General features: G+C 45.4%; 1 protein-coding gene and 2 long non-coding RNA genes across 3 annotated transcripts; 2 read left to right on the top strand and 1 right to left on the bottom strand.

Moving 5' to 3' along the window:
- The first annotated feature begins 12,069 nt into the window (after positions 1–12,069).
- On the top strand, positions 12,070–14,481 carry LOC135057510 (uncharacterized). The gene is made up of 3 exons (XR_010244172.1): positions 12,070–12,224; positions 14,062–14,240; positions 14,409–14,481. It is a non-coding gene; the product is annotated as an uncharacterized LOC135057510 (long non-coding RNA).
- An 85-nt stretch (positions 14,482–14,566) lies between these two features.
- Positions 14,567–15,774, top strand: LOC135057512 (serine/arginine repetitive matrix protein 1-like). Its single transcript, XM_063963372.1, has 3 exons — positions 14,567–14,928; positions 15,011–15,517; positions 15,623–15,774. The coding sequence occupies exons 1-3, from the start codon at positions 14,703–14,705 to the stop codon at positions 15,757–15,759; spliced, it is 870 nt and encodes a 289-aa protein (XP_063819442.1). The 5' UTR covers positions 14,567–14,702; the 3' UTR covers positions 15,760–15,774.
- A 2,779-nt stretch (positions 15,775–18,553) lies between these two features.
- Positions 18,554–19,816, bottom strand: LOC135057513 (uncharacterized). The gene is made up of 3 exons (XR_010244173.1): positions 19,310–19,816; positions 18,850–19,221; positions 18,554–18,765 (listed from the first exon to the last, which is right to left on the bottom strand). It is a non-coding gene; the product is annotated as an uncharacterized LOC135057513 (long non-coding RNA).
- Positions 19,817–25,617: the final 5,801 nt, after the last annotated feature.

Genomic DNA, 25,617 nt, shown 5'->3' on the forward strand with positions numbered 1-25,617 from the left:
GATGTAATCTATTTAAGATGACCAGCTTCCCAAAACTCCTCTATGTTCTACAGATGACCCCCCTCTTATTATCCAAGTCGGATATATCTTCTCTGAATACCTCTATCTCCAGATACATCTGGGCTGGTAAACGTCCAAGGATTAGCATGAAAAAATTATCCCAGACGGTACCTAGAGGAGGAATTAATTTACCTGATGTTAAACAATATAATCTTGCATGCCTCCTCCGCATTGCTATGGACTGGCTTGGAGACAATAATTACTACACAGACTCCAGCCTAGACTCTCAACTTTGCGCCCCCTTATCCCTCAGTTATCTTCTCCATGCCAAACCCTCCAAGTTGGCGCTACATATCACCACTAATTCATTACTACTCCCCATAATACAGGCGTGGCAAATGGCGAGGAAATCTCTCAATCTTCAACACCTATACTCACTCTCGATGCCCCTTATAGGCAACCTGGGGTTTCAGGAGGGAGAGGCTCTGCAACCCTTCATTACCTGGCACTCCCTTGGTATCCGCAACCTGCGCAATTTGCTTAATTCCTCTCGCGTCCCGCTGTCTTTCGCAGAGGCACGAGGAAAATATGGCCTGCCCCCTCACCACGAGTTTGCCTACTTCCAGGCAATACATTATCTTAAAAATGTACTTTCCAAATTGACGGGGAATGACTTTCTTAACTCTCTAGATACATTACTCCAATCAACATGCTACTCTATATCAACCATTTATACACGTATCCGTCATGAACTCATTCCTGACACGGACCTTCCAAAGCTGTCCCAATGGTCCTCCCACATTTCAACGGTAACCCCTGAATCCCTCCTCAATCACTTTCAACTCACCCTAAAACTTATCCCTGCAAGCTCCTATCAAGAGATGGCCTATAAAATGCTCCACAGGGCATACATCTCACCTTAACGCCGATCTTTGATGGGCATCTCAGAAGACAGCAAATGCACTAAATGCTCAACGGAGGGGGCCGACCTTTTCCATTGCTTCTGGGACTGTGCTCTGGTGTCACAGTTTTGGCATGAGGTATATCATTATGGAACCACCTCCTTAGGCATATCCTTTAGTTGCACTGTTTCTTGGGCATTGTTTGGGTGTTTGACTGACCAACCAGATATCCCCAGGTCTAACAAAAAATTACTTATGATACTATCTGCGGCTGGCAGGAAGGCAATCCTACAACAATGGATCCACAACATACCTCCTAATCTTTCAATGGTGACCTCTAGATTATTTTTTCTATTCACCATGGACTGGCTGGAGGCCTCTATCCATAAGGAGAGGCTCACCCCTGCCCTATTCCAATGTTGGGACACATACATTCTGACACTACCCTTACACACTAAACAAGCCATTGACAAATGCTTTCAATCTACCTCATGGTACCTTCTCCACACTTTAGCCCAACCTAACCCCTTGAACATCTGATTTGCCCTCTCTCCTTTCCTTTTTCCGGATCCCTCCTCCACTCAGTTTTATTCTCAATAGTCTACCGGGTTGACTAGAAATATGGACCCTCGATATGGGAAGATTGCTCTGTGGATGGATCGACGGCCCGTGTCCCATAGCAGGCATTACATGTTAGTTTATTTTCTTATGTTTTAGATATTATGTATATGTTGAGGGAATTCGAAATACTTTGTCCGTATTGGCGGAGAACCGAGGTTTAAACCACCCCTTTTCATCTATAGTCTGATCCGCTTGGAGAACTAAAACATAACCTCAATTCCCTGATATCCTTAGTTATACATGAGTTACCTTTCTTGGAAGGGTATAAGGTTTTATGTAGAGAAAAGTTTGAAAATATGTTTTGATCTCTACCAGGTTTTATATGAGACTGAATACTTTATAACTTCCTGTCTTCTGTCTAGAGGCTTATATATAGTGCATATTATGTTGTACAATGCTAACTATATATTCCATTCGATGTCTCGAAATACTGTATATCTATTCTGTATGGTGTGAGATTATAATAAAAATAATTTGAAAATAAAAAATAAAATATAGTGTGAATAAGAAAAACAGAATGTGATAATAAAAACTACTCGTTTCCGAATGGTGATCCCTCAAAGTGTTAACTCAATAAAGGCTATATTGCCTGTAACATAGTATCCGTGTCTTTTATTAGTGTTGTCCTGTAAACTGCTTTTTAATGAGTACAACAGGCTGCCAGTATTATTGCTTATGCTTTTGCAACAATTTCAGGTATGCTCTCATACAATGTAGCTACTATTGCTGTTCTTATAAATTGTAGCTTATAAATGTTGCTGGCTTTATTCCAAGGATGTGTCTCTGCTAATCTTTCATGCAGGGGAAATATTTCCTCCACTAATTATCCTTGATAACCACAAAAACTTGCAAATATATTCTTATATGCTACAGCTATTTGATATTAGCTTGATTTTATTATATATTGCCCAGTTATCTGTGATTAACACACCATCTTTTCTATATTATTCAAGGGATGTCTTTCCCACCATATCTAGTGTGTTATCTTATAAACTATAAATAATCCGTTAGCCTGTATATAATAATCATCACACTTCCATCCCATCAGAGTAATTGCATGTATTTTAAGCAGCCGTGCACAACACTGTTATTTCATTACAATCTCTCAGTATCAATAATACTTTCAATTCATTTATTGTTCTGTCTGATAGTACTGATTGTTTGTAGAAAGTAATAAGATTTAATGTATTGCGATCACAGCACTATGTAGCTTTATAGGCTGTGATCATAGATGATACAGGTGAACACTGAAAGCCGGCCGCCTGTCTTAATGCCGCTGGCCGCACTGAGCTCAGCGTGTGTGCGGGCTGACGCCGGGACTCCCCGCTCTCTCTCCGTCTGATGGCTTCACTCACGAAGCCGCTGCCGGCAGCGGAGATCGTGAGAGGGAGCGATCGAGGTCTATTGCTTATCTCTGAGGGAGGACAACACAATTACATTACACTTATAGACACATTATTATCTTTAGTTTGACTTTGAGTTAAACACCACCCGGAAGCAGCCCACGGCCGTTCCACCTTAGGCTTCCTCAGGGCGCTAACCAGAGCCAGGATTTCCGTCTCCTTATATCTCCCACATATTGTTTTGATTGGATCTAAAGGCTGTCAATCATTCAGATCCTGCTGCACACTTATAGCATGAATCTTGACATTGCTGCAATGGTAAAGCCATTGATATTCCTGCTATTTCTGTAATGGTAATACATTCCATTATATTATATCATTACAACTGTGATCCGAGGAATCAGATAAATATGTCAGTATTAATAAACATTATTTAGAATTTTATTATACTCAGAATTACCACATTAATCCCAGTAATAATTCCTACAGTACATTTCTTCCTACAAAAATTATCAATATCAAATTTTTTAAAAGTGAATTTTTGTTCTGACCTAAATTCCAGATAATTATATCCTTTAATTTTAAGAATTCTCATATGTTTGGAATATCTTAATTTCAGTTTTACTCATCCAACCCTATTCTGATTTCTTTAATGCCAATTAATTATTTTTTTATATTATTTTTCGTGCCCAATATTATCTTTCCATTACTCTATTGAATAACTATTCCTAATACATTACTATACATCAAAAGTTGTTCCTTTGATCTCAATACTACATGCTGGTTTCCTGATATTGGTCACTATCTTATATATGGTCTCCTATTTTTATAGATCTTTTACACTGATGATTCCCTTTCATCATTACTATGTGAATATAGGCCCTCATTCCGAGTTGTTCGCTCGCAAGTGAATTTTAGCAGCTTTGCACACGCTAAGCCGCCGCCTACTGGGAGTGAATCTTAGCTTCTTAAAATTGCGAACGATGTATTCGCAATATTGCGATTACAAACTACTTAGCAGTTTCAGAGTAGCTTCAGACTTACTCGGCATCTGCGATCAGTTCAGTGCTTGTCGTTCCTGGTTTGACGTCACAAACACACCCAGCGTTCGCCCAGACACTCCCCCGTTTCTCCGGCCACTCCTGCGTTTTTTCCGGAAACGGTAGCGTTTTTATCCACACGCCCATAAAACGCCGTGTTTCCGCCCAGTAACACCCATTTCCTGTCAATCACACTACGATCGCCGGAGCGAAGAAAAAGCCGTGAGTAAAAATACTATCTTCATTGTTAAATTACTTGGCGCAGTCGCAGTGCGAATATTGCGCATGCGTACTAAGCGGAATTTCACTGCGATGCGATGAAAATTACCGAGCGAACGACTCGGAATGAGGGCCATAGTGCACGTCTTATTTATTTCACTGTGCTCCATTCTCCTTAGTGATTATTCCCTCCCCTCAATCCATATGTGCAATCCATCTCCAAGTCTCTCTCGTTGGAGATAGTATAATTTAATCTAAGTTTTTAACTGTGTGCGATAATTATATAGTGTTCTCTCTCATTATTATGTGGTAATTCATTAGATATAATGAAGTGTTCTTACTCAAAAATTATTATTATTATTATTATTATTATTATTGCCCTCCCTCCCCAAGTGAAGTGCCTGAAATCCAAATTAACACTCTGTGCCACTACCAGTGTTTTCAACCCATGATCCTAGTATATACATCTTTGTTATCAATTATCCTTAATTTTTGTGAATTAATATTCACCAATACTACCTATGTTTCTTAACCCACAATTGCCACCTACATTCGAATAAGGTCGGTTAATAATTTACCATTGCAGCAATGTCAAGATTAATGCTATAAGTGTGCAGCAGGATCTGAATGATTGACAGCCTTTAGATCCAATCAAAACAATATGTGGGAGATATAAGGAGACGGAAATCCTGGCTCTGGTTAGCGCCCTGAGGAAGCCTAAGGTGGAACGGCCGTGGGCTGCTTCCGGGTGGTCTTTAACTCAAAGTCAAACTAAAGATAATAATGTGTCTATAAGTGTAATGTAATTGTGTTGTCCTCCCTCAGAGATAAGCAATAGACCTCGATCGCTCCCTCTCACGATCTCCTCTGCCGGCAGCGGCTTCGTGAGTGAAGCCGTCAGACGGAGAGAGAGCGGGGAGTCCCGGCGTCAGCCCGCACACACGCTGAGCTCAGTGCGGCCAGCGGCATCGAGACGGGCGGGCGGCTTTCAGTGTTCACCTGTATCATCTATGATCACAGCCTATAAAGCTACATAGTGCTGTGATCGCAATACATTAAATCTTATTACTTTCTACAAACAATCAGTACTATCAGACAGAACAATAAATGAACTGAAAGTATTATTGATACTGAGAGATTGTAATGAAATAACAGTGTTGTGCACGGCTGCTTAAAATACATGCAATTACTCTGATGGGATGGAAGTGTGATGATTATTATATACAGGCTAACGGATTATTTATAGCTTATAAGATAACACACTAGATATGGTGGGAAAGACATCCCTTGAATAATATAGAAAAGATGGTGTGTTAATCACAGATAACTGGGCAATATATAATAAAATCAAGCTAATATCAAATAGCTGTAGCATATAAGAATATATCTGCAAGTTTTTGTGGTTATCAAGGATAATTAGTGGAGGAAATATTTCCCCTGCATGAAAGATTAGCAGAGACACATCCTTGGAATAAAGCCAGCAACATTTATAAGCTACAATTTATAAGAACAGCAATAGTAGCTACATTGTATGAGAGCATACCTGAAATTGTTGCAAAAGGATAAGCAATAATACTGGCAGCCTGTTGTACTCATTAAAAAGCAGTTTACAGGACAACACTAATAAAAGACACGGATACTATGTTACAGGCAATATAGCCTTTATTGAGTTAACACTTTGAGGGATCACCATTCGGAAACGAGTAGTTTTTATTATCACATTCTGTTTTTCTTATTCACACTATATTTTAATATTTCACCAATTCCTTAAATTTTAATGTATATCCAATAAAGAATAGACATTTTAAGTAAACAATTAGTGATTGAGTGCGTCCAAGAAAATGCTTCTTTCTTCTTTTTTCTTTGTTATGGTCAGAGACCTGCTGAAACCGAAAAGGGTGTCTGTTCACCAGTGCACTCGAGTTTTGGGAAAGATGGTGGCGGCCTACGTTAGCTTCATATGAGTCCAGGACTCAAAAGCATTTGGAGGGCACCTGCGTACAGGGTCATACAGGGTCGAGAAAACCCAAAATATTCTCAGCAACGCAGAAGGTACCACAATACATTTGAACTGTATACACAAGAAAATTATAGTTAAAAAAACTGGTGCGGGATTACACAAACTATATGTACATTCGTATTTCACTAGGTCTCTGACCATGTTCTGGATGTCCTGGGCTTTCTCCATTGGTAGGAAGACCTTCATTTGTTCCGTATCCAGTATCATACCTAGGAACGGTAGTCGAGTTGTCGGAATCAACTGTGACTTCGGTAGATTTAGGGGTATATGCAATTGCGGTCGAATTCCCGCAATTGTCGAAAAACTGGACTTTTTCGCAAAAAATAAAAATAAAAATCGACAATGCAATTCAGTACTTTCCGTCAAAAAAACGGACTTTCAAAATTCGACTTTTTGAAATTCGACATTTGCCAAATTCGACATTTCTGCAATGGTACAAATGTGGCAATTCGCCAAAAGTATATTCAATTGAAGTTTGGAAATTCGACAACAGTGCTTTTAGACAGTAAATTCGTAATTTTCAATCCGCCACACTTTGGTGGGGGAATCTAATAAAAAAAATTTAAAACATGGGGTTTTTTTTTTGGTTTTTTTTTATTGGTAATAGCATATCTATTTATATTAGAAGGGATTAGGTACTTGGTTTGTCTATTTTGGAGGCACAAGTATTATTTATATATTTTTAAAAATATTCTTTTTTTTTTTTTTTAAATGGAATGGTAAAATCCCGAATGAAATAAAGTTTTACTTTCACGGTGTGTGTCTCCTGTTTTTGTTTGGGTATTTTTTTTCCAGTAGAACTACAGGTACCAGCGGGCCCGTTTTTCTCCCGCATGCTGGTACTTGTGGTTCTCCAAGTACCAGCTTGTGGGGGAGGCTTGCTGGGACTTGTAGTACTACTGGAAAAAACAATATTCTTTCATTTTTCCAAAGGCTATCAGCCCCCCATCCGCAGCCCTTGGATGGGGGGGAGGGGGGGGAGACAGCCTCGGGCTTCCCCCCCCTGGCCCTTGGTTGGCTGTGGGGGGGGGGCACCCTTGATTGAAGGGGTCCCCACTCCCCCAGGGTACCCCGGCCAGGGGTGACTAGTTGGATATTTAATGCCACGGCCGCAGGGCACTGTATAAAAGTGACCCCCGGCTGTGGCATTATCTGTCCAGCTAGTGGAGCCCGATGCTGGTGTAACAATACGGGGGACCCCTACTCTTTTTGTCCCCCGTATTTTTTGCACCAGCACCAGGCGCAGAGCCCGGTGCTGGTTTTAAAAATACGAGGGATCCCATGACATTTTTTCCCCCGGATTTTTAGAACCAGGACCGGCTCGAAGAGCCCGGGGCTGGTTATGCTTTGGAGGGGGGACCCCACGCAATTTTTTTTCGTGTTTTTTACCGTTTTTTAAAAATCGGAACAAAATCCGTCAAATCGGCCGTTTTTCGACAGCGGGACTGTCGAATCCGTTTTTTATTGAATATGGTCAATTTCGGCACCCACTTGCCGAAATTGGACGGTCGAATTGTGTCGAATTAAAAAACGGGTGAAAAATTGCCGCGATTCGCCGCTAATTGCATATACCCCTTAGAATCCAACCGTGTTGCTGGAGCACTCTCAGAGAGCGCCAAACTGCTCAGCAATTTCTCCCTTGATCTCGCTTTTATCAGGAGATCGTCCAAGTATGGGATAATTGTGACTCCATGCTTGCGCAGGACCACCATCATTTCCGCCATTATCTTGGTGAAAATCCTTGGGGCCGTGGAAAGTCCAAACGGCAACGTCTGAAATTGGTAATGACAATCCTGTACAGCGAATCTCAGGCATTCTTGATGGGGGGGATATATGGGGACATGAAGGAACGCATCCTTTATGTCCAGAGACACCATAAACTCCCCCTCCTCCATATTGGCTATTATCGCTCTGAGCGATTCCATTTTGAATTTGAATCTTTTTTTTTTTACAGGTTTAGGGATTTCAGATTCAAGATCGGTCTGACCGAACCGTCCGGTTTCGGGACCACAAAGAGGGTTGAGTAGTAACCTCTTCCCTGCTGGTTCATGGGAAACCTGATTATCACTTGCTGTATATACACAGCGTTTGAATTGCAGCTAACACTACATCCCGCTCCGACGTGGAAACTGGTAGGGCCGACTTGAAAAATCGGCGCGGGGGCACCTCTTTGAATTCCAGTTTGTAACCCTGGGAAACTATTTCTAACACCCAGGGATTCAGGTCTGAGCTGACCCAGACCTGGCTGAAAAGTCGAAGACGTGCGCCCACCGGTGCGGACTCCCTCAGGGGAGTCCCGGCGTCATGCTGTGGGTTTTGGAGTAGCCGGGGAGGTCTTTTGTTCCTGGGCGCCTGCTGAAGCAGGTGCTCTTTTGCCTCTGCCCTTACCTCTGGCAAGGAAGGAGGATCCCCAACCTCTTCTGGACTTGTGCGACCGAAAGGACTGCATCTGATAGGGTGGCATTTTCTTTTGCTGTTGGGGAATATATGGTAAAAAATTTGATTTACCTGCTGTAGCTGTGGAAACCAGGCCTGTCAGCCCATCCCCAAACAATACATCACCCTTATAGGGTAGTACTTCCATATGCTTTTTGGAATCCGCATCACCTGTCCATTGGCGAGTCCATAAGGATCGTCTCGCTGAGATCGACATGGCATTGGCCCTAAAAGCCAGCAATCCAATGTCTCTTTGAGCATCCCTCATAAATAAGACTGCGTCTTTTATATGGGCTAGCGTTAAGAATATAGTATCCTTATCCATATTTTCAAAATTATCTGTCAGCTCATCTGCCCAAGCTGCAACTGCGCTACACACCCATGCCGACGCAATCGTCGGTCGTAGTACAGCACCCGTATGAGAATAAATACACTTTAAGTTAGTTTCTTGCCTGCGATCTGCAAGGTCCTTAAGGGCAGCTGTGTCTGGAGACGGTAGCGCCACCTTCTTGGACAAGCGCGTCAGGGCCTTGTCCACAGTGGGAGGTGATTCCCAAATCTCCCTGTCCTGTTTAGGGAAGGGGTATGCCATATAAATTCTTTTGGGGATCTGCGGCCTCTTCTCCGGAGTCTCCCAAGCTTTTATAAAGAATTCATTTAATTCATGAGATGTGGGAAAATTAATAATCTGTTTCTTTTCCTTAAACATGTGTACCCTTGTGTCGGGAACCGAGGGTTCATCCTCAATATGCAAGACATCCCTAATAGCCACAATCATACACTGAATGGTTTTAGTCACCCTAGGGTGCAATTTTACTTCGTCATAGTGGACACTGGAATCAGAGTCCGTGTCGGTAGTAGTGTCTTGTGTTAAGGGACGTTTTTGAGACCCCGACGGGCCCTGTGAATCGGTCCAATCCGAGGATTGACCCCCTGATGTTCCCCTTAATTCAGCCTTATTAAGCCTTTCATGTAAAGATGTCACACTTGCATTTAACCTATGCCACATGCTCATCCAATCCTGAGTCGGCACCAGCGACGGGGACACACCACTCATTTGCTCCACCTCCTCCTTGGAGAAGCCTTCCGCTTCAGACATGTCGACACACACTTACAGACACCTCACACACACAGGGGGTTACCTGTAAGCGGACAAAACCCCAACCAGGCCCTTAGGGGAGACAGAGAGAGAGAATGCCAGCACACACCCAGCGCCCAAACACTGGAATATATATGACCAGATAGCGCTTTTATATATTTATAATGTTAATCTCCACTCACTGCGTCTCCAATGTGCCCCCCTCCTCTTTTTTCCAGCCTGTGAAGCTCAACAGGGGAGAGAACAGGGAGCCAGCGTTTTCTCATGCAGCCTTTGTGGAGAAAATGGCGCTGGTTAGTGCTGAGGATCAAGCCCCACCCACCCGACGGCGGGCTTCGGTCCCCTCATGATATTGTAAGAAAATGGCGGGGGTCAGTGTCCCACAGCTGTCCCACAGCCTAATCCAACATATTTATGCCCAAATTGAGGTTTATTGCTGCCCAGGGCGCCCCCCCTGCACGCTACAGTGCCTCTTGTGTGTGTGACTGGGAGCAATGGCGCGCAGCTTACCGCTGCACGCTTACCTCATGAAGATCTGATGTCTTCTGCCGCCTGAAGTCTTTTCCTCAATACTCACCCAATCTATCTTCGGCATCTGTGAGGAGGACGGCGGCGCGGCTCCGGGACAAACCCCAGGTGAGACCTGTGTTCCGACTCCCTCTGGAGCTAATGGTGTCCAGTAGCCTTAGAAGCAGTGCCCAACTTGACAAGCCAGCTCTGCTTCTCTCTCCTCGGTCCCACGATGCAGGAAGCCTGTTGTCAACAGGACTCCCTGAAAATAAAAAAACTAACAAAATTATTTTTCCACAGAAAACTCTGGAGAGCTCTCTGCAGTGCACCTATTCTCCTCTGGGCACAAGATCTAACTGAGGTCTGGAGGAGGGGCATAGAGGGAGGAGCCAGTGCACACCCATAGTCAAAGTTCTTTTTAGGTGCCCTATCTCCTGCGGAGCCCGTCTATACCCCATGGTCCTTACGGAGGCCCCAGCATCCTCTAGGACGTAAGAGAAACAATCTTTAGTATAATTAACAATAAATAACAGCTAAAATGCAAATGAATAATATTAGGAAGATCAGACAACATGTTGCTATATAAGGCAGAAATGGATTCGTTGTGCAATACCGATTGTCGGGACCCTGACCTCGAGCGCAGCGTGTCCCCTCCCGGGCTCGCCACACTTTGGGCCCGGTGGCGACATTCAGTGGACCACCACCCAAGTGGGGATTCTGGGTGGTGGTCAGGATTCCGACTGTCTGCATTTCAACAGGTGTCGGGATTTCCGAGTCTGTATTTTGAGCGCCGGTATCCCGACAGTCAGGAATTTAATTGCGTCACGGAGAAATGATTAGCGAAATCACATTTTAATCTTTGCTCACTTATTATAGCAATACGTAGAGCAGTTCTAATATTAATGTGTACTTTATATTTCTAAATAAAACAAAAAACCCATCCAATCCTTTAATGTATGCAATCATAACTGTACCCATCCCAAAGACTTTCTTTGTCCAAGTACTTTCATTACCTATCCCTATATAAGGGATGTAGTTATGTGACCGGCGGTCACAACATCAACGCCTACATCCCACCCCCGCAAAACCACGACAGTCGGCATGCCGACCAACAGGGACTATTCCCACTCGACACTCATAGAATAGGAACAGAACCCACTAAGGGGATGAATACACCTCCCCTAAGGGGATGAACAGGGGGTTGACATAATGACGCCATTACTGATGCATGGCCTGCGTTGCGTGAATGATAACGCCCAAACGGACAATTGGATCAAAATTTGGATTGCACCTCCAGTGTAGAGAATTTAGGGCGACATGTACTAAGCAGTGATAGGAGTGGAGAAGTGAGCCAGTGGAGAAGTTGCCCATGGCAACCAGTCAGCTGCTCTGTATACTTTTATAGTATGCAAATTATAAATGTTACGTCAAAGCTGATTGGTTGCCATGGGCAACTTCTCCACTGGCTCACTTCTCCACTTTTATCACTGCTTAGTACATTTCCCCCTTAATAAACCACAAAAATGGTCCTGTCACTTTTTACCGTATCTGCTACGGGTGCTCCTCGGGTAACGCCAAGAACTATGGATTAATATTTACTCACATTAAAACGTCTCAAATTAACATCTCTATGGGGTATATGCAATAGCGGGCGAATCGCGTCATTTAATCCGCCCCTGTAAAATTCGCCCGCACTCGCCAGCCGCAGCCCTGTCGCCGGGACCCTGAATTCACCATATGCAATGTAAAACGGATTCGACCCACCCCCAGGCGGATAACGGCCAATCGGCGAGTAGTGGGCGTCCCGAATTCGCCTTCCCGCCGAAAGCAGCCCTTTTTTAGGGCTTGTTTGCTGCGTGCTCTGCAGCCATTTTGTGAACCTGCAGAGAGGTGTGAGGAGGTGCAGAGCTAGCAATTTGGTTGTTTGCTGTGGATATCGTTTGGACACCCCAGCAGGCTTTATTCCAGGACAGTCAGGAGGATTCCTGTTACCCCGGAGGAGAGCCATTTTAGGAGCTTTTACAACATTTGTAGGTAAGTACCACATGTGTGTCTGGTGTTGCATGTATGTGTTTGTGTAGTGGGGGTTGCCATGAGGTGTACATGGGGTGTTTGTGTATGTGTGCATGTGTGCAGGTATGTATATAGCCCCTTGCTTGTGTTGCTGCATTTTTTGGGGGAGACTTGTGTTTTGGGGTAGTTTTTCACGTTTTTTTTTTTATTTTTTAAAAGACTTTTTGGGTCTTCTATTAGCATTGGTGTACCTCCTGAGTGTGCTGGGATGTTTTTTGGCCATTTTGGGGTGATTTGGAGCAAGTTTGGTCGACAGCCTGGTCGACATGTGCTGTGGACTGTTTGGCAAACATGTGTTTTCCCTCCTCATTTAGCATTGGTGTACCTCCTGAGTGTGCTGGGATGCTTTCTGGCCATTTTGGGGTGATTTGGAGGAAGTTTGGTCGACAGCCTGGTCGACATGTGCTGTGGACTGTTTGGCAAACATGTGTTTTCCCTCCTCATTTAGCTGTGGTGTACCTCCTGAGTGTGCTGGGATGCTTTCTGGCCATTTTGGAGTGATTTGGAGCAAGTTTGGTCGACAGTCTGGTCGACATGTGCTGTCGGCTGTTTGGCAAACATGTGTTTTCCCTCCTAATTTAGCTGTGGTGTACCTCCTGAGTGTGCTGGGATGCTTTCTGGCCATTTTGGAGTGATTTGGAGCAAGTTTGGTGGTCGACATGTGCTGTCGGCTGTTTGGCAAACATGTGTTTTCCCTCCTAATTTAGCTGTGGTGTGCCTCCTGAGTGTGCTGGGATGCTTTCTGGCCATTTTGGAGTGATTTGGAGCAAGTTTGGTCGACAGCCTGGTCGACATGTGCTGTGGACTGTTTGGCAAACATGTGTTTTCCCTCCTCATTTAGCATTGGTGTACCTCCTGAGTGTGCTGGGATGCTTTCTGGCCATTTTGGGGTGATTTGGAGCAAGTTTGGTCGACAGCCTGGTCGACATGTGCTGTGGACAGTTTAGCAAACATGTGTTTTCCCTCCTCATTTAGCTGTGGTGTACCTCCTGAGTGTGCTGGGATGCTTTCTGGCCATTTTGGAGTGATTTGGAGCAAGTTTGGTCGACCGCCTGGTCGACATGTGCTGTGGACAGTTTAGCAAACATGTGTTTCCCCCCCTCATTTAGCTGTGGTGTACCTCCTGAGTGTGCTGGGATGCTTTCTGGCCATTTTGGAGTGATTTGGAGCAAGTTTGGTCGACAGTCTGGTCGACATGTGCTGTCGGCTGTTTGGCAAACATGTGTTTTCCCTCCTAATTTAGCTGTGGTGTACCTCCTGAGTGTGCTGGGATGCTTTCTGGCCATTTTGGAGTGATTTGGAGCAAGTTTGGTCGACATGTGCTGTCGGCTGTTTGGCAAACATGTGTTTTCCCTCCTAATTTAGCTGTGGTGTACCTCCTGAGTGTGCTGGGATGCTTTCTGGCCATTTTGGAGTGATTTGGAGCAAGTCTGGTCGACATGTGCTGTCGGCTGTTTGGCAAACATGTGTTTTCCCTCCTAATTTAGCTGTGGTGTACCTCCTGAGTGTGCTGGGATGCTTTCTGGCCATTTTGGAGTGATTTGGAGCAAGTCTGGTCGACATGTGCTGTCGGCTGTTTGGCAAACATGTGTTTTCCCTCCTAATTTAGCTGTGGTGTACCTCCTGAGTGTGCTGGGATGCTTTCTGGCCAGTTTGGGGTGATTTGGAGCAAGTTTGGTCGACAGTCTGGTCGCCATTTTGTGTGGGTCAGCCATTTTGTGTGGGTCAGCCATTTTGTGTGGGTCAGCCATTTATACATGTATGTATGTATGTTTATTTTATTTTTATTTTATAACAGAGATGTCAAAGGACAAGCAGACCCGATCCGCCCCTTCCCCCACCCCCTCGGATCTATCCCTGCATAGCAACGAGGAGTGGGAGCCAACCCAGGAGGCGGATACGACCGACCAGGCATGTAGTGACCAGCCGCGGTCGTCAAGGGCCCATGAGAAGTCCAAGAAAAAGCCTAGTAGAAAGGTACTAACCACACCTGCAGACACAAATAGCATCAAACTTTACCCACTGTAGTTTGTGCAATGCCATGCACACCTACTGGAATATGTGCGCAATGCCAGGGATACTGACACTCACAGGAACATACCGATCTTATTAAAAATTATTATTATTTTTTTTTAATCCCTAAAGGCAAGAAGCCAGCCAGAGGAGCAGTCGGAGGAGGAAGCCTCTGGTGAAGATGCAGGACCGAAAAAGGCGCGTGGACCCAGATACACTGAGGCGGAAAACTGTACCCTAGTGGATTGCGTCGACAGGTGCTACGACGTTTTGTATGGACCAAGGGCACAGACAACAGCAGCTAGGACAAAGCGAAGCATCTGGGAATCCATTGCGAGTCAAGTCACTGCAATATCTGGAAACCACCGGAGCACCAGAAATTGCTTGAAGCGGTACAGTGATTGCCGCAGACAGACCAAGAAGAAGATGGGGATTCAGCGCCGACATGAGACAGCTACGGGAGGTGGCCCGGCTCTCAACCTGAAGTGGCTACCCTGGGAGGATGTTATTAGAAGGCGCATGAACCCTGCCATGGTCGAAGGAGTTCGCGGAGGTGTGGACTCTAGCCGTCCTGCTGGCTTTCCCGAGGAGGAAGAACCGCCCAGAAGACGGAAGAAGGCGGGAGATAAGCCGTCCAAAAGGAGGTCTGATGGTAAGAATACATTCACATGAGCTGTACTTCCCTCTAAAATTTTTGTATGTGCTAATGTGCTTTTTTTTTTTTTTTTTTTCAGACAGGCCTGCCCAGAGGACATCACCTGCGCACAGGACATCGCCAGCGCACGGACCGTCACCTGTGCAGCAGGCATCAGCAGCAGCGCGCGGACCATCAACTGCGCCGCAAGCATCGCGAGCACACAGATCGTCACCTGTGCGCCACAGTTTGTCATCGCGCAGTTTGTCACCTGTGCACCAGACGACGTCAGCGCACAGACTATCACCTGTGCGCCAGACACAGTCGGCGACCACACCACAAGATGGGCGCCAAACTACAGCTCCTGCGCGCAGGCCATCACCAGATCGTCTTCTCTCCAGGAGCTCTGGGACTGTGACTGAAGAGCCTCAAGACACAACCCTTGTGGACCCATCACCCGATCTGTTTGAGTCTACAGGGTTAACAGACGAGACTTTTCTTGGGTTTGAGGACAGCCATGCAGACGTATCCAGCCAGACCCTTGAAAAGTCTTCCGAAACGAGGACAAGTGGAGCTCCTGGAGCAGCGGCATCACAGGATGGAGAAGGTTTGTATTTATTTTGTGTGTGTGTGGGAGGGGGGGGGGGGGGGGGGGGGGTCAGCAGTTGTGTAAATTTTATTAACTTTCCCCAAAAAATTATTTTGCAAACAGTGGTGCCACGGACCAGCAGCGGACTAGCTTCGGGGATTGGTTCCTACTTCAGGCCGGATCTCCTCCTACAGGAGTCGTCAGAGGATGACGAGGTGGAAGTGCAGGAGGCTCCAGTTACTACATCCCTGTGTGAGTAAATTGAATTGTGAGCCTTTAAAAAAATGTATGATGAATGTGTATAATATTGTCTAATTTTCTTTTCAGCTGCCCAAATCCAAGTGGTGGCAGACATCCAGGAAGGGCAGAATCCCTCAACTGTTCAGAGGGTTCACACCCTGGCATCGGAGATTGGGACCCGCCAGGATACGTACACAAATGTCGTGGGAAGCAGACTGGACAACATTGAGAGGACAATGGAGAAGATGTCAAACAGTCTGCTTGAACTGCAGAAGACTCTTTCCGACAGCACGGCCACAATACTACAGGTCAGAATGCAAGATCATAGGGAGAATATGAACGTACTTAACATTCTGGCCGAATCCATGACCCGGCTCGTGGACAACAGCTCATGTCTGGCAGAAAGCAATAAAAACATGTCGGAGAGTCATCGACACTCCTCATCCAGCCAACAGGTCATCGCAACCACACTGCAGATGATCTATGATAAGCTCCCAGGACTAGCTCATCAACACGCTGGTGATCCACCATATCCGCCGTCGCAAGCCACAAGGACGCCTCGTACCCTTCCTCAAGTCCCATCCCAGTACAGACAGTCACAGATGTACCAGGGATATACAGGGATGTACCCCACCCCCCAGATGCCTCCACCACCGGCCACACAATCTTCAGCCGCATGGGCACAGAGGCCCAGTCAACATACTACCCAGCCTCCCAGGACATCCACGCCCTATCAGGGGGAAGAAGATAATCCGGACAGACTTCCACCATAAACCCGGTCGTATTGTTTTATTTACTTATAAATGTTTTTCATGTATCCCTTTCTTCCCCTCCCATTAGTTTTTTTTTTTTCTTACTATTGTTTTCTGTGTTGGGCTTCCCCACCCGTGACCGGGTACTACCAAGGAGCTTTGTGTAGGCATACATGCGCGGGCATGTATGCGGGCGCGTGTGGTAACGGATGAAAGCTCCTTGTGGCTACATGTATGATGGGCCAAAGAGCTATTCTGATACCACTTTTTTCTTCCAAAAATCCTTTTTGTAATGGTGTACAGTAGGCTTTCATTGTGTGAATTTACTATTCACTAGTCTGTGTTTTTGACTTATTCATAGGATTGGTGGGGAAAAATGAAGTGGACGGCATAAGTTCGTGTTGTGCGTACCAAGGTGAGTAGAACCATGTTTCAATGTATCTATTCAAGAAACTTTGAACCGCATGCCTTTGTAGAACCACACAGTCCAGCAATGGGTCATGCTGGGCTGTGTTGTTCCACAAATGTTAGCGTTTCAAAGTGCTGACCACTGACGCCACTATTTCACTTTGAACCGCATGCCTTTGTAGAACCACACAGTCCAGCAATGGGTCATGCTGGGCTGTGTTGTTCCACAAATGTTAGCGTTTCAAAGTGCTGACCACTGACGCCACTATTTCACTTTGAACCGCATGCCTTTGTAGAACCACACAGTCCAGCAATGGGTCATGCTGGGCTGTGTTGTTCCACAAATGTTAGCGTTTCAAAGTGCTGACCACTGACGCCACTATTTCACTTTGAACCGCATGCCTTTGTAGAACCACACAGTCCAGCAATGGGTCATGCTGGGCTGTGTTGTTCCACAAATGTTAGCGTTTCAAAGTGCTGACCACTGACGCCACTATTTCACTTTGAACCGCATGCCTTTGTGGAACCACACAGTCCAGCAATGGGTCATGCTGGGCTGTGTTGTTCCACAAATGTTAGCGTTTCAAAGTGCTGACCACTGACGCCACTATTTCACTTTGAACCGCATGCCTTTGTAGAACCACACAGTCCAGCAATGGGTCATGCTGGGCTGTGTTGTTCCACAAATTTTCATTGAAAAGAAATGAACATGAATTTAGTGTGTCTTTACTTTAATATACTTTTTTTCTTTTCCCCACAGATATCTATATACACAAGAAAAGAATGTAAAGAAGAACAAACTACTTTTTTGTTTTAATTAACTTTCAAACTTTATTTAAAAAATAACATTTTTCTTCAATAAACTTTAAAAAATAGAAGTTTCCTGTGGTTTTTATTAAAATTTGTAATGCAGTTGAATTGTACGTAAGTAGATTGCCCAGGGAACATCAGGTGAACTGTGTCTCTTCACATCCACGCCACTTAGGAAGGATACACCGGAAGACCTGTGGAAGAGAACAGTATGAGCTTCCAGATATGGGTGATAGTGTCACCCTGGGACTGGAAAAAAGAGGTACATACAACAGTCCACACAACACAAGCGGGTTACAGCGGCCCAAATGCAACCCTCCGGCACTTGCATCACTACACATCCAAACATTCCCTGACTAGCATTGCTGTTTCAGGGAATGTTTGGATGTGCAGTCTTGCAAATGCCAGAGGGCTGCACTTTGGACATGTCGGGGTGATTTTGGACAAGGGAGTTTTGGGCAATACATCTCACCTGAGGGGGGGTTGTCTGCTACATGGCGGAGGGTCAGGTCCACATCACCAGTAGGTCGCCCATGGAACATCAGTTGAAATGTCGTTTCTCTTCACATCCACGCCACTTGGGAAGATACATCGCAGGACCTGTGGAAGAGAACAGTTTGAGCTTCCAGATATGGGTGATAGTGTCACCCTGGGACTGGAAAAAAGAGGTACATACAACAGTCCACACAACACAAGCGGGTTACAGCGGCCCAAATGCAACCCTCCGGCACTTGCATCACTACCCATCCAAACATTCCCTGACTAGCATTGCTGTTTCAGGGAATGTTTGGATGTGCAGTCTTGCAAATGCCGGAGGGCTGCACTTTGGACATGTCGGGGTGATTTTGGACAAGGGAGTTTTGGGCAATACATCTCACCTGAGGGGGGGTTGTCTGCTACATGGCGGAGGGTCAGGTCCACATCACCAGTAGGTCGCCCATGGTAGAGTTGGATAAAAGGATCAAATATTTGCGGTAACCCAACAACAGGATAAAACAGGGGGTAACGAACTGTACAAACATGGCCTGGGGATATACATCAACAGGATGTAAAACTCTGAAATACATAAATGAAGAGGTTTTTTTAAAAATATTCCAATGTCAGTTTACACGATAATACAAATGTTGTCAGTATACTCACAGGCAACTGCAAAATAATTTTGGATCAATGTCCGCCGGGAATCCTCTCCTTCGTCCATACCCACCGGTAGAGCAGAAGACCGGTTCCCGCGTCGGAAAGCACTGCGACGAAGAGTCACCGGCAAACGGTTTGCGACACATATGTTGTGTAAAATACAACATGCATTTACCATGCCGCAAACCTTCGCCGGTGAGTACAAAAGAGCACCGCCGGAAGTGTCTAAACATCGAAACCGGCTTTTAAGTACACCGAAGGCACGTTCAATTATTTGCCTCGATGCAATGTGTGTCTCTTGGTAACGTTTTTCTGCTCTACCGACAGGATTAGACAATGGGGTCAAGAGCCACGGTTTGTTTGGATAACCCGCATCGCCTATAGAAAATATAAAAAAAATGTTAGGTACTTGTAAAAAATAAAAAAAATAAAAAATAATAAAAATCAAAAAAATTGAAATACATACCTAACAGCCAGCCACCAGGCATGTTTCCTGTTTCAAACTTGTCAAACAGCGATGACTGGCTTAGGATGAAGGAGTCGTGAGATGATCCAGGAAATCCCACTAAAATGTTCAAAAATCTCATGTTTACATCACAGACCGCCTGCACGTTCAGGGAATGGAACTGTTTTCGGTTCCGAAAACATTCCTCCGAATTCCGTGGCGGTCTGATCTGCACGTGGGTACAGTCAATCGCGCCCAGCACATTGGGAAATTTGTATTTGTTGAAAAAGCCTAATTTTATCTCACGACATTCGCTGTCCGTCTCTGGAAATGTGATGTACTGGATCGTCAATTTGCGGAAAGCCCTAATGACCTGGGTTATACAGCGCGACAGTGTCGACTGTGAAAAACCGCATGTTTGAGACAGTGTAGGCTGGAATGTGCCTGACGCCAAAAAATGTAACGTCCCCAGCAGTTTCTGAAAACCGCTGATTGCACGATTTGTCCGTGCCCGAGGTTCCAAGTCGGCCTCCAACAGAGCGTACAGCGAATATATGTCGCGAGTCGATAAGCGATAATTTTGTATCACCTCGAACTCGCTGAGATCCTCCAGTTCACGCCTAGTGCGATACTGGCGTGGACGTGGAAATGAAACCCGCAATACTGGCTCACCCAATGCAGACATTTGCTGACCTGGATCCTGATGTTCATCAGCACTTTCTTCCTCCATCATGCTTGCAGCCAGCATGAACATCACAATCTGGTCAGAAAAAGGCTCCATCATTGTAGTCAGTACAAAAATAGGAATGTGTTTTAAAACGCTGGAATTTTCCTAAAAAAAACGATTCCACAGAGCTGACTGTAAAATGGCTCCTTCTCCCTGTAGTCTCAAACCTGGGAGTGAGGAGATAGGAGGGGCTTTGCAGAAGTGTATCCTGGGTAAAAATGTGGAATCATGGGTAAATTTCCCTCAGGAGATTGAAGAAAAAAAAAATCCTTTAAAAAATCAATTAAATAATACTTGTGAAGCAAAAAAAGACAAACCAAGTAGATAATCCTTTCAAATATAAATAGATATGCTACTAGCAATCCTCAAATATTAAAAAAAATCATGTACTAAAAATTTTTTTTTAGATCCCGCCAGCCAACTGAGGCGGACTGAAATAGTCGAATTTGCGGTCGAAAAGCACTGCTGTCGAATTTCCAAACTTGAATTGAATATGCTTGGGGCGAATTGCAGCATTTGTACCATTGCAGAAAAGTCGAATGCGGAAAAAGTCGAATTTCCTAAAGTCGAATTTTGAATGTCCGGTTTTTTGCGAAAAAGTACTGTACTGCATAGGCAAATTTATTTTTGGGGCGAAAAAGTTCCGGAATTCGACTATTTCTGAAATTCGACCGCAATTCGACTGCAATTGCATATACCCCTCTAGATTTACCAAATTTTTAACACTCCTTTATATTTCTAAACGTGAAAATCAGAAACTCTGGAGCGAAGAACGGGTAGAACAGCTAATTTTCCAGTATATACACCAAATGAGGTACTTGGTGACCACTGTATAGTACACAGGTACTCCATCCCTTACTAGCATGGGTGATGGAGAGAATCACTTGTCATTTGGTGCCATCTCCCACACTGCACCAATCCTGGGATCACAGCCTCCTGTACTGGTCTATCGATGTACACAAGCTGCTGAAAGCTCCGCGTGGGCTCCATCCAGAATTATTGTATTGATCATATAAAACCACTTCTCGGCACTGTGGTGAGCGGCAGGAGCAGGGGGCCAAAGTAAACAGTTCACTAAACCAAAGTGATTTTTTTGTCTTTTTTTAGTTTATTCGCCCCTGAAGCAGCCACCAGGTATCTTCTTTGTATTTAAGAGTTATCAGCAGAGGACATCTACATGCCATACCAGCCTTCCTGTGAGTAATTACAAACAGTACACCAAATGCAGAAAGTGGCTCAATAAATAGACAACAAGAGGTAAATTTACTAAGATGGGAGTTCTATTTAAAATGAGATGTTGTCCATAGCAACCAATCAGATTCTACTTCACATTTATCTAGCACCTTCTAGAAGATAATACCTGGAATCTGATTGGTTGCTATGGCCAACGTTCCATCTTAAATAAAACTACAAATTAGTAAATTTAACCCCCAAAATCACCCAAACATTTATGTCTCTCAAAGATGGTGATCACTTGAAGGCCAGCCTTTCTGCAGGTTACAGGAGGTTTCAGTTGAGAACAAACGTTAGATCCCTACCCTTGGCGCTCCATGTCACATTGGAGAACTGCAGCAGCTTGTGTAGGAGTATACATTGCACTTGATTGCACCATGGGGGTAATTCTAAGTTGATCGCAGCAGGAATTTTGTTAGCAGTTGGGCAAAACCATGTGCACTGCAGGGGAGGCAGATATAACATGTTCAGAGAGAGTTAGATTTGGGTGGGTTATTTTGTTTCTGTGCAGGGTAAATACTGGCTGCTTTATTTTTACACTGCAAATTAGATTGCAGATTGAACACACCATACCAAAATCTAACTCTCTCTGCACATGTTAAATCTGCCTCCCCTGCAGTGCAAATGGTTTTGCCCAAGTGCTAACAAACTTCCTGCTGCGATCAACTTGGAATTACCCCCAAGATCGACCAATCTTGTGCTGCTTTATCTTAAAATGTGGCCAACATCACATACTGGATCCCCTGTGACTCCCTTTCGCCTCTCAAGTTAATTCCTTTGTTTTACTATTACAGATAAGAGAGTGAGAGGGTTTCACTAACAGATAGAGAAGAGTGATGTCCCGGCATCATTTCAGAAATATCTAACATCTCATTTCTGTCCCTTTATTTTATTAACACAGATTATAGTGATGTCACTGTGACACTCCCAGACTCCCACACCTTCCCAGTCAGGTCCCCTTGTTACTTATGCCCCTTTTACACTAAAAACCCAGGTCCAACCTGGGTTATTGAATACAGTTTCAAGCCGTGTCACAGCTGCTTGTAACCGTATTCACACTGCAAGCTGAACCCAGGTTATTGTCGACACTTGGAGATTACACCATTTCCAAGCATTGATAGTGTGGCTCTCTGCTAGTTTTAGCTTTACCTAGGTCGGATAACACAGGTTACGGTTTCATACTGCAGACTTCCCAGGTTGGTCCCGAGTTCGATCCAGAGAACCAAACCTGGTTATTCCTTTTCACACCAAGCCAGGACCAGAGTTTTTAATAGAGATGAGTGGTGCCATTCTGACACTCCCAGACTCCCTCACCTCCCCAGTCAGGTCCCTGAGTTGGAATAGAGATTAGAGTGATGTCACTGTGACATTCCCAGACTCCCTCACTTTCCCAGTCAGGTCCCTGTGCTGTTACTAACACAGGGACCCCCATCATCCCTCCCCTCCATCTACCCCACCCTGTCCTCCTTCCGTCCCACTTCAGACAAGGAAGTCCACTCCCTCATCTTATCCTCCCCCCACCTGCCCCCTGGACCCCTTCCCTCCCGTCTTCTCCGCTCCCTCTCCCCCACTGCCTGCTCCCACCCTGCTCTCCTCATTTACCTATCGCTCTCTACTGGCAACTCCCCCCCCCCCCCCCCCCCCCCCGCCCCCGTCATTCAAACATGCTCTGGTCTCACGTATTTTCAAAAAAACAAACCTCAACCCTTCATCACTCACTAACTACTGCCCCATCTCTCTTCTCCCTTTTGCCTCCAAACTACTTGAACGACTGGTCTACAGCCGTCTTACAAGCTACCTCTCTGACAACTCCATCCTCGATCCACTACAATCTGGCTTTCGCCCACCCCACTGAGACTGCCCTGGTGAAAGTCACCAATGACCTGCTTTCGGCCAAATCCAGGGGCCACTTCTCTCTGCACATCCTTCTGGACCTCTCTGCTGCCTTTGACACCATGGATCATCCATTCCTCCTCCGCACACTCCAAAATGCTGGCCTAACACTGTCCTTGACTGGTTTTCCTCTTACCTCCCTAACCGCTCCTTCTCTGTGTCTGCCTCCGGCACCACCTCACACCTTTCCATCTTTCCTGTTGGTGTCCCTCAGGGTTCTGTCCCTGGCCCCCTTCTTTTCTCCGTGCACACCTCTTCCCTGGGTGCGCTCATTAACTCCAGCTGCCTCTCTGCAATCTCCTCCTGGATGTCTCAGCGCTCTCTGAAGCTCAACATGGACAAAACTGAACTCATCATCTTTCCCCCATCCAGAGCAACACCCCCTACCAATATCTCTATCACTGTTGACAACACCATCCTCTCCCCCATTCCCCAACTCCGCTGCCTGGGCGTCACTCTTGACTCCTCCCTCTCCTTTGCACCCCACATCCAAGCTCTGGCGCAATCTTGTCGGTTCCAGCTACGCAACATTGCTCGCATCAGGACATTTCTCTCCCAGAGTGCAACTAAACTTATTATCCACTCACTGGTCATCTCACGACTCGACTACTGCAATGCTCTCCTCACTGGCCTCGCTTGCTCCCATCTTGCTCTCCTCCAATCTGTCCTGAACCCCGCAGCTAGGCTCATCTTCCTCTCCCACCGCTCCACATCTGCCACTCCCCTTCGACAAAATCTACACTGGCTCCCATTCCCCCACAGAATCCTCTTCAAACTCCTCACCCTCACATACAAGGCCATCTCTAATTCTACTGCTCCCTACATCTCCAACCTCCTCTCCCTTCATACTCCCTCCCGCCCCCTACGTTCGACCAATGACCATCGCCTCTCCACCGCCCTGGTCACTGCTTCCCATGCTCGAGGTCAAGACTATACCTGTGCTGCACCCCTTTAGTGGAACGCACTCCCCCGCTCCATTAGACTCTCCCCGACCTTGCAAAGCTTCAAACGGGCACTAAAAACCCACCTATTTATCAAAGCATACCCTTCAGATGCATAACCTAGTCCTGAGGCCACTCCTCCATCCCCCTGCCTCATGCCTTGAACATCTCAGCTTTGCTCACATATTGCCATCAGGCTACCTCCCGCTTGCTTGCATCTCATGTCATCTGTCTGTCGACCCTTCCGACTAGATTGTTAGCTCTTTAGAGCAGGGCCCTCTTTCCTCGTTATCTATGCCCTCTTCTCGACACATTTCACTCGCAGCTCTTCCCTACTCAGTGACTATCTTTACCCGCTCTTTCTCCTGCTGGTAAAGACTCATCTCCATCTATGTCCACCAGCCCCTAGTAGTACGATGATCACTCCCTCACTACTTACATCTTAGCTGTATTATGTCTTGAGAATTGTGGTGCTCTTTTTTACCTGTACTCTATTTTTGTCATTTATTTACTGTAATGCTAAGTTTTGTCTCTCTGTACTGTCCTTTGTACGGCGCTGCGAAACACTTGTGGCGCCTTATAAATAAAATATAATAATAATAGAATGAGAGTGATGTCACTAACACTCCCAGACTCCCTCACCTCCCCAGTCAGGTCCCTGTGTTAGTAATAGAGATTAGAGTGATGTCACTGTAACACTCCCAGACTCCCTCACCTCCCCAGTCAGGTCCCTGTGTTAGTAATAGAGATTAGAGTGATGTCACTGTAACACTCCCAGACTCCCTCACCTCCCCAGTCAGGTCCCTGTGTTAGTAATAGAGATTACAGTGATGTCACTGTGACAATCCCAGACACCCTTACCTTCCCAATCCGGTCCCTGTGTTAGTAATAGAGATTACAGTGATGTCATTGTAACACTCCCAGAGCCCCTCACCTTCCCAGTCAACAGGTAGATAATCTCCATGGTGAGGTCTAGTATCATCTCCGTCCCGGCACTCCGATCCATCTCCATCTTCGATAAGCAAGTCAGATGCTCAAAACAGGACTCTCTTCCATTCGACTAAGCCCTATATTTTGTAAGGAAAGAGAGAATAATAAAATAACGGAAACAAGAAATTGTTACTACATTGCACATTACTTCCATTGTAGTTGTGCAGCACATGTGCCACAGGGATAGTCTCCACACTTTGGGCACTGACTCGACTATTCAGCTTTAGCAAAGGAACGTAGTACATGTACATACATCAGATCTAATTTCTGATCTAATAATCTGATTTCTGGATGGTATACAGGTTATTTAGTGAATTGTTTGGATTTGATCTAAATAAGAATAAACTTGATCAGTGCATGTATGCATATAAGGGTTTGCATCTGTCTGATGACGCCTCATTGGATGAAGCTGGAGCAGCTCAGTCACTTGTTCTCCAGCTCGAGGCTCCAGAAATATATTTTTCAACAGGCAGATAATAGGGATGTAACAGTACTTTATCACCACAGACCCACCAATCCACACGTTCGGCTGGATCAGGTGACTT

This window comes from Pseudophryne corroboree, chromosome 3, assembly GCF_028390025.1.
Source record: "Pseudophryne corroboree isolate aPseCor3 chromosome 3, aPseCor3.hap2, whole genome shotgun sequence".
NCBI lineage: Eukaryota > Metazoa > Chordata > Amphibia > Anura > Myobatrachidae > Pseudophryne > Pseudophryne corroboree.